Source organism: Protopterus annectens, chromosome 12.part0 (assembly GCF_019279795.1).
Source record: "Protopterus annectens isolate FY-2018-M chromosome 12.part0, PAN1.0, whole genome shotgun sequence".
Lineage (NCBI taxonomy): Eukaryota > Metazoa > Chordata > Ceratodontiformes > Protopteridae > Protopterus > Protopterus annectens.
In genome coordinates this window covers 11,099,456-11,109,316 of record NC_056746.1, presented here as the reverse complement: position 1 = coordinate 11,109,316, position 9,861 = coordinate 11,099,456, and the positions used below count along the sequence as shown (strand labels likewise).

General features: G+C 37.7%; 1 protein-coding gene across 1 annotated transcript; it reads left to right on the top strand.

Moving 5' to 3' along the window:
• The first annotated feature begins 312 nt into the window (after positions 1-312).
• Positions 313-9,607, top strand: ITPRIPL2 (ITPRIP like 2). Its single transcript, XM_044089051.1, has one exon. The coding sequence runs from the start codon at positions 712-714 to the stop codon at positions 2,290-2,292; it is 1,581 nt and encodes a 526-aa protein (XP_043944986.1). The 5' UTR covers positions 313-711; the 3' UTR covers positions 2,293-9,607.
• The last annotated feature ends 254 nt before the right edge of the window (positions 9,608-9,861 follow it).

Below are 9,861 nucleotides of genomic sequence, written 5' to 3'. Positions count from 1 at the left end.
AATGGGATACATATAGAGGAAATTTTGGCCAGCAGGGTCTGATGCGCATAAATGGACACAATGGAAGATGCAAATTCAGCGAAGGAAACATAGCCGTAAAATAAACTTTATGACATGGAATCTAGGCTCGACAGTTTTTTTTTACTATAACTTTTATTGAGACTTTTTACTAACACAAACAAAAAAGAAAGCAGTACTATTTATAGTGCTGTACAGTAGTGGGTAGCAACCATAAAAAATGAACTTAAAAGGAGACCAATCATACCGCAAAGTTTAATTGTTAGACCAAAGCTTTGTTTAAACCGTTTAAGCGTGGTAACCAGATGTGTTCCAGTTTCCGGGCAGTGTTTACTTAATTTGTCAGTTAGTTCGAATGCGTTTAAAATATTCTGTCATTTTTACCCTTAACATTTATGTAGCTACAACTCTTGTTTTGACGCACCGGTATTTCCTCTGAGCTCACAGAAAAAGTGACGCTCTCTCTTTCCCTCGGAAGAGGAAGCCCAGAAGAAGTGAATAACGGTCCTTGTGAGAAGTTTTCCCTTTGGGCAGCTCTGTAATAAGAAACTTGGATCCCCCGGCTGGACCAACCCTTACTTTAACACCAAGATTGTTCGTCAGTGTTGTGTCTCGGGCGCGCGGGAAAACGGTTATCCTCTTGGTGAAGGCTGATTAGAATGGGGCGATGCTGCTTCGCCACGATGCAACAGGATGTCAACTTATTCACTCAACCTCAGAGTTTTTTGGCCTTTGGTGACCTGCCTTTGTACAGCTGTACTGTGCCTTTATCACGCCTTGAAACGACGGCAAGATTGCTCGGGGCAAGAAGACTGCAACGAGTCGGATGATGAAACCGGTTCATTCCCCCTTTTTAAGTTTTCTTTGGTCTTTCTAGTTTGTTACTTCCTTATTAAGTACTTTATTTCTCAGGAGGAAGAGCCCCGACAGCTGCTAATAGCAGCAGATGCGGATGTAAAAGTCCCTCCTGTGCCTGAAATAAGAGAAGAACTGAGCGCAGAACAAAAGTTAAGTTTGTTACAGAACTACTATGATCATCAGATCCGGCTGTCCCCACACGTCCTGGGACACAGCAAAGCACACGTAAACAAGATTGTGAGCGAGTTGGTGAAGGTAGGGAGGACAGAGCACCAGGATGCGACAGTCACCTTCCGGGGAGATTTTGTGCAGATTGGCAGCGCCTATGAGCAGCACAAAATCAACAGTCCCAATTCATTTGACATACTTATCCCCCTGAAGCTGCCACCCACCCTGCAGCTGCAGATTGATTTTGGCCTCCATGATATGGGACTTCCGGCTTGGTTTCGTGGCAACGCGCTGTGTAAACTAAGGGCCCCCAAGAGATCAGAGTGGGGCCGACAGTATAAGAACTTCAGTGATAGCTTCTGCATGGAGATGGATAGGGCCCCCCGACACCTATCCTCAGCGCTCGTACTTAAGTGGTTTTACTCCAAAATGCAGCGCTGTCTAAACGTGATTCGGTACCGGTTCGAGGAAAGGTGCCACATTACATTGTCTGTTGTGGAGGACAAACTAATTTTAAAAATCCTGCCTAAATCTGATTACGTGTGCTGCCACATCTCCATGTCAGTTCGACTTATCCCAGCCATACATGTAGGAGACTCCGTTTTCTTGATAGCGCAGCCCTGGGGGAGAACTAATTTGGGTCCGTACCTAAAAGCGGAAATCTTCTGGTCTGCCAATTTTTCTAAACAAGAACAGAAACTACTGAGCTGGCTAAAAACACTGGCTCCAGACAACTCCTGCCACCTAAAGTGTCTCCAAATTGTAAAAGCACTTCGTGATCTTAAGAGCAGCGAGTTTGATAAGAAGTGTGGTACCCAGTGGAGGGCCATTTTATCTTCCTACATCTTGAAGACAGCCCTCTTTCATTTACTGTTACAAGGGAATCTGGAGAGCTGGGATGACAAATTCTTGTTGGACAGGATTGGAGACCTAATTGAATTTTTAAAAGATTCCTTACAAAAGCAATGTCTCATGCATTTGTTTCTTGGGAGCAGTACCATTCCAGATATAGTGACAGTGCCAAAGTCTGTGAAAGAAGCATCACCTGTCAATTTGTTAGCTGGCTTTGACAGAAACACTTTAGACACTGTATCCTTACATCTTCTGCATGCATGGAAAGATGTGCACATCTTAATAGGAAACAATAACGTTCACAAGAATGTCAACAGAGAGTTCGCTGGACAGGATGGTTGTTCTCACCAGGGGTCTGCAGCTCAAACCCTTGTTAAACATGACCCTTCTGTATAGTTGACTTGTGATGCCATCACTTTGCTGCCAGTCTGAAAACTGCCTGTAGGTTAAGATATGATTACAGTGGGCTGTTACTGTCACATTAATACATACTTGTATTTTCTTTACAGCTTGTCTGTCTCCGCTTTCATATTATTTATGAGTGCCTTAAAAATACCATTGGTATGTTTACTTTAGGAGAATAAGCCTACTGGTTGTGTTGTAGATTTGTGCCTGGCTGCATCACATGCTAACATCTTAAGAACCCTTCAAGACAGAAATGAAATGATAAAAGAAACAAACCTTCTCTGACATATAAAAGAGTGGAAGTGATTCCACTTATAGTATGTGTTTCATAAGTACTCCGCGTTCTCATTAGTAGTTTTATTTGGTTGCCTATTTGTATTGAAAATCTCACATATTTAATAAACTTAAAATTCAGTCAGTGCAATTCTTTTTATACACGTAATATTTATTTTTTTTCTTATAACCCTAAAACTGGAATTTTAGCAGTCTGTCCTCAAAATGCCATTTCATGTTGTACTGCTGTAGATATTTATAAGGGATAGTGTAAATCTTGTAATAGTTTAAAAAGCATTGCGTCATCCAGGGGAAACTCATACTTTTAATTTAGTATGTTTTTGTAATTCCTAGATTATTAAGTCTTTGTAGCTACTCAAAATATTAATTTTGTCCACTGAACATGAAGAGCCACCATGCTGCTAAACAGATGTCAATATTTTAAAGCAGGCAGCTGTATTTCCTTTTGTTAATTTGGATACTTATGTTATTAAATGTAATGTGTAAACTTTCACCTTGCTCAATAGCTGGCATATGTGGTGCATTTGTACCTTTGCTACATTGCCAACATTCTGATCTCATTAACTCTTGCGTAACAAACCATCCAGGAAGTTACTAACTGAAGCAAAGGTAGCCATTTCTGTCCAAAGGGCTGAACTGATAATAAGCTGGGAAGGGCTACAGATGATTAAAGGAACAGCTAGGATCTAAATGTAACCACCCATAAGGACAGCTGAACAAAAGTAAAGTTTACTAGTATGTGTATGTATATAAAATATATATGTACACACACACACACACACACAAGATACTTTCTTTACTTTGATTAGACCAGCATTTAGAACTTAACTGTAGTGAAACCACACCCTAGTTTTTGGTGTGTGATAACTGACATGCCAGAAGCATGAAGCTGTTGTAATAAGCTACATAAACAGATGGAAAGCAGATTTTTAGTATCCTGTTTTTGTGTAAATCTACACAGTTTAACGTGAAGAGAATTTGGTTCTAATGAGCAGAGAGTCACAAACTAATGGTATTCTAAAGTACATTACCATTAGTGGAAGGCAGCGAACGCGGGCCCTGTTTTCTTATGATATTTGATCAGAATAGCTCAATGATATGTACAAGAGAGTGAGAGAGAAAGATAAAAAGGGGAAGGGAAAAGAAAAGTAGGTAAGCTGTACAGGGAGTATACGTATGCATAGGAGAGTGAAAGAAAGTGTGACAAGAGACTGGAAAAGAAAATGAAAATTGATACACTGATAGGCATGCAGTGTATATACCTAATCTAGAAAGAAGGGAATAACTTAGATCGGTAAGGGGAAAAGATTATTGTTGATCACAGCAGTGTCTTCTGCATTTCTTTAGACTTGATATTCCAGTAATACTCAGGTCTGTTTGTTGTTGCTCAGATAAGTTGGAAAAAGTGGATGATCCCCTTTTAGTATAATTTCTTAATGCATTTCCACTTATTTTCCCCAGGATTACATCAGCTTTTTAAACACTACAGAGGTACTACATGAAGTGACAAGTATTTACTGGAGTTTCTATGATTTACATACCTACACTACACTTTGCATAAAAAGACATGGACATACGTATAGTCATGCATACAGTGGTGCACCCAGCCTTAATGTTTCATAACTGTAGAAACTGAAACTGGCAATAAATTTGCATGCCATAACCAGAATTCACTACAAGATGGCTTGAAATGTTTCATGTTTTATTATATGTAGGGGTGCAATGAATGCCTTTCATTACAGAGCTGTTATTACAAAGCCTTTCTACTTTTGGCAGCCATCTGTGGTTTTGCAAGTTTGAGAATGTTTGTTTTAATTTACAGGGATGGTAAATATTTTCATAAGAGTCACTTCTCAGGCATGTTAACAATAGTTTCTTTTTATGATCATTGAAAACTTGTTTGCATTCTTTTTTCCAGTTTTAAACCAACTGTTGTAATTTTCTGTGCAAGCTTTACAAGTGGTGGTATTATTTCTTTTAGAATGCCAAGCACAATGGGAAGTTTGCCAGATATTCTATGCAAAAATGTTGCAAAAAGAAAAAAAATGTTGACTTTATACTGTAGTTGTTCAATATTGTACCAGAAACAATTATTTAAGCTATGCTGTGTTGACACAGTATCAGGTTTATTGTATTTTTATTCACAAAAATATTGAAATTATTCCATATAATGGAGAAGATTAGCACTTTATTTTTATATTGGAACATTGCTTTAAAGAAATAGCGTCATCTCTTTGGGTCCTGTCAGTAAAAACTTCAACTTTCCTTGTTTTGATCTTTGGGACAGCTTATTGAAGGATATCATATTCCAGGCTGATGCACTGAAGGCTGTAAGCTGCCATTTAACATGCATGTTCACATTTTTCTTTCACTTTGTTTCTTTGATCTACCACACGGCAATAAAAATAACTCTCTCAGAAATTACTGCATTTTTGCAGACTTGCATCACTGCCAGTTGGAATAGTGCTATCATGTTTGAAGATAACATAAGGAATATTTTGTCTTTGTAGGGAACAAGCTTTGTTGATAGAGCTGTTTTTCAGTAGAAAGAAAAACAAGGATATGGTAAGGCACTACCTTTCCTTCAGACCCAGCTGGCAGTTAATAACCAGTTTTCATGTTATTATTTGTAGAGAATGTGCAATTTATCAGAGTTGCTTCAAGAGGGTAGACAGAAATATTAAAGCCTTCTTTTTGAATATCTACACATAACCTGAATTTGCAGACCTTAAAAATATTCAGGATCAGTAACACTGATCTTCAGCCTTTTCCCCCCATGCATGCTAAACACATACAGTTGAATAGTGAAATAAACCTTTTTTTTGTGGTTGCGTAACTTGTAGTTTTTGCATGCATGTATATCTCACGGCAGATTCAGAGAACAGACAAATGCATTTTTAGAATGATGCATGTACTTTCTTTTAGTGTGAGTTAGATTATAACGTCTTGGTCAGTACATACTGCAAGCTCCATGCATAAATATTTCTTGGAAGTGTTCACCTTCCCACCCAACAGAAACATGCTACAACTTCAGTCTGTTGCATGGACTGCTCAGTGTGGCAGTATGTGTAAACACGCTCTGTAGGTGTAACGGAAAGGTGAAGACTGGGCTAATGGTTTTACTTAAGGGGTTGCAGTACAGATATTTGTATAAGTGCCTATTCTTGACTTTTCTGTTTTATGTCCATTCTACATTTTCTGCAGATTGTTGCTACTCGTGGTTTTGATTAATGTCCAGATAACATGGAAGATGGGTATTGATTACAGTAATTGGTATAGCAATGAGTTAATGTCAATAGATGGACAACATGCTGTAGAAAAAAAATAGTTGTCAAAGATTTTCAGCAAACCTTGGGTAAGGCTTTTTTTTTGGGTGGGGGGGGGGTAAGCTCTGTCTCGCTTCAAGTGAGGTGATCACCTTTGCACCCAAATATATGTACTCTAAGGTCACACAATAGTGGATAAAAGAGAATACTCCGCTGTTGCTTAAAGTGTTTTTGCTGACGTGTCGTCGTAGAATCTGCATTTGCATAACATGCTATCGATTGACAGGTTCCACAATAGAGCAACGCTGAGATGCAGTGCAACATGGAAGCAGTTTTAGATGACAACTGGACAAGGTGTGCAGCTGGACACAGAGTCTTAGATGTCATACCATTTGCTGACCAGTTTCATACCATTTGTCCTTGTAGTCTACTAACTGACTTATGAGTTTGGAAGTTCAAGTTGTCAGTTGTCTGTTTAGAACTGTTTAATTTGAACCATTTTTGGGGGCTGAAGCACAGGTATTTCATAGCATGTTACAGTTTCCACATTAAGTGCATGGCCCATCTGTGCCTAGTTTGTGCATGCTGCATATAGCAGTAGTTTCCAGTTTGTTTTGCAGTCAGGCGTCACACAGATTTTCAGATGGCTATATGTAATCACTGTTTGCTTAGAATCTGTAAGACGGGCTTCGCGGCAGGGACAGTGTGAGGAGGAAAATAGGTGGTTAGCAAATTAAAATGAGGGTGGTAAGTAATTTGTTCAATTTATCAGCAAACGTGCCTTCCTTAGTAGGTAGTTGAGTTTCACATGCAGAATGGTGTAAAGCCTGAAAGTAGTATGCAAGTACAAATGTAGTCTGTAGTATCAACAGGCTCAATGTACACTGTACTAGTATCAACTCTTGAAGACAGTATAGTAAGCAGAGTGTTGAGTGTTTTGCATAAATTATCTGTTCTGCATTTTGATGGGAGAAGTGCAAAGCAGCATCTCATTTGCAGTAGCATTTTCATTTTAGTTTTACACAGAATTATATCGCAAGAACTGTTCCAATAAAAAAAGAAACGTTATAGGATGGGGTTGCATTTCTCCCGTGCAGGTGGCTGTTTACCTTGCATTCCTTACTTAATGTAATCAATGCTGAGGTTGCTGCACCTAGGGGATGATGAACATTTCACTCATTCTGGCAATCTCGTAATAGCCAGACAGTCACTCGCCCACAAGCTTGTGTGTGCCCACACAAACACAATTGCTTGTATACATTTTCACACATGCACATAATGCACACAAAAGCATACTGCACGCCTGCACACACACAGCTTTATTCTTCTTACTGAGTAGACTTGAGTCAACAACCAAACAAACAAAACAAACTCTGCAGTGCTGAAAATGACTTTATTAGCGTTGCAGAGATCATTTTGCTTGTTTGTATTGTTGTTTTTTACAGTTCTCTGCTTCACCATGTTTTATCACATTGCTTGGTTGTAGACTTGAGTCAACACCACTTCTGCAACTCTCAGTTCAGACAGCTAATGGATTACCATTTCATCTTTTCATACTAGCACATATGCAATTGATTTAGTGGTACACATTAAGAAAGAAAGTACTTGTAATATTTGTACAACAGTATTCTCATCTGTGTTTGATAGTTAAATGCACATTGTTTTGTTATTATTATATGATACAGAAAATGGAATTGTTTGAATATGTATATGAGTAGAAGATTGGTGGAGCTATGAAAGAGAAGTGCAGGGATATTAGGAAGCTTGTATTTTTTGTTAGAAATGTAGTTTCAGGATGAGAGGGCAGGGGATGTAGTTAGAGAATGATTAAGAGGAAATGTGAGGAAGAATGCCTTTGCAGAATGGATGAGTGGTGAATGCCTTTTGGGTTTAAGGGGAAGCCAAGTTACATTGTAGCTTTTATATCTCAGTAAGGAGCTTAAACTGCAGCTTACTTCAGGAAAAAAATATTGGGTACTTGCGTATTATTGCAACCACATTTTGAAGTTGCTGCAAGTCGTAATGTTAAAGCAAAATTACTTTCTGTTGCAATGAAAAGGGGTGTGTAAACTCCAACTTAGTATTGTATCAGTTTGGTTCTGAAACAGGAGCAGGAATAGTGACAAAATTCATTAACCTAGGTAGCGTCCTTTAGCGCTGTAATTGAATGCAAGCTGTCATTAAGGCATACCGTAGCAGCTTGCCAGTAACAACAGAAAAGATTTCTTTAACGTTTGTTTGCCCGTGCTCCTTCTACATGTAGTAATTTTCTTGCGATTTTCCACATACAGGTAGACATGTTTAAGGACATACACATTACTACATAACTTAAATAAGCTTCTACAAACCAACCCACACCTCTTTGCAGGTATTTGTGGGCTGCTTCACAGACTTAAAATAAGTAAACTGAAAATTCTTAGCTTAAAAATAAAGACCACAGCTACGGCACTTTTGTATCATTCACTTAGCTAAACAGGAAAACGATCTGGAGATCCAGACATTTTTTCAAAAAAAGGCCTTTAAATACGGAATCCTGGAAAGAACAGTAGCGAGTAGCTCAATCTAAAGTCATTCATCCCTTGTGTTCTGTTTCCAAATAATGAGTCGCGTTTGTGAAAATTGACTTACAAAATAGGGACAGAATTTAAACCTTGCTCTTAGAAACTTTTTAGAAACTGGAGAAATCGCTACGTATGTATTATTGAGTTGTTTGGAATCTGGTTGCGATAATACGTTAATACCAAATATTGTTTCAGTTAGTTTTACTCATAAACAGCAGTGATTATACTGGTGGTGGGTTCTGTGTCTCTCCATTATGAGAAGTACTGGTAGTGTGGTTAGAATAGCATTCATCACTGTGATTGCTGCATTTTATGAATGAAAATATAGTTTATCTGAACAGCATTTTCTGTCATTTACTTGATAAAGCTATTCTGGAGGTTGTTGCAGTCATTCATCAGTCTACAAGGTTAATGGTGTTCCCATCAAGGAATGGTTGAAATAGATATAAGGAGACTTGGGAAGTTAGGCATAAATGGAAATAGAGTTTAAAGAAATCTTTGTGACCTTACAAACTAACCTGGGCAGACGTAGAGGGCCAGCCGCCCTTAATTATTGAGAGTGGCCATGTATCTGTAATATTCTGTTAAACAAGCCCATGTATCCATCAACTGACAGCACATTAGTGACCAAAGATATGTATTGCACTTTTGCCAAAGCAAGAATGTTTGTTTAAATGTACACAGATGTACTTTTTTTTTTCTGAAAGACAGAAAATAAATGAAGAGAATATCTCATTATTTGCTAGAATAATAAGATGATTTTTTTCCAGGTGCTTCATAGGTCCACAAATAATTTTCATGTTGTGTTAAATTTTTTTTAAGTTACTTTGTTCAAATGCAGTTCTATTGAATTTTCCAGTTCTGTACTTTCAAATGCTATGCTGTATCATTAAAAATGAGTTCTGCTCTAATGGGCTGGAAAGAAACAGGTATTTTAAGGGATTACTGAACATGTTAATGTTTGTATGCCACCATAGGACATGTAATGCTTCAGTATAATATAAGTCATTGTAACTGATGCACTTCTGAAACATTTTACCCAATTGTTTCCATGGTTTGTTTCCTGCAGAACGTATTACAGAAATGTCAGTATTTCTAAAAAAAATTTGATTTTATAAGATTTAATTTATCTTGTCTATAAAATAATAAACATTTTTTTGCAAAAAAATGATTTTTTAAAATGGACTGTCTTTAAAGTAATTCTAAAGAAATATGATAGGATGTGTGTATGCAAGAAATTGCTGCAAGCTGAAATGTATTATAATTTATTTTTATGAGTATAAGAGAATAATATGTCTATAATCAGCAGTACTAGTAAATTCAGAAATGCATGCATAGAATATGACTGTTTCAGTCAAAATTTGTAGACAGGATTTTCAGAATTCTACATCAGCTTTCAGGGTTGCTTTTGTTTTCCCTTCTACCCCTTTAATATCCCA

What these genes read in the sequence shown, in the direction of transcription:
- ITPRIPL2 (XM_044089051.1), top strand. Translation starts at nt 712, where the DNA reads ATGTCAACTTATTCACTCAACCTCAGAGTTTTTTGGCCTTTGGTGACC.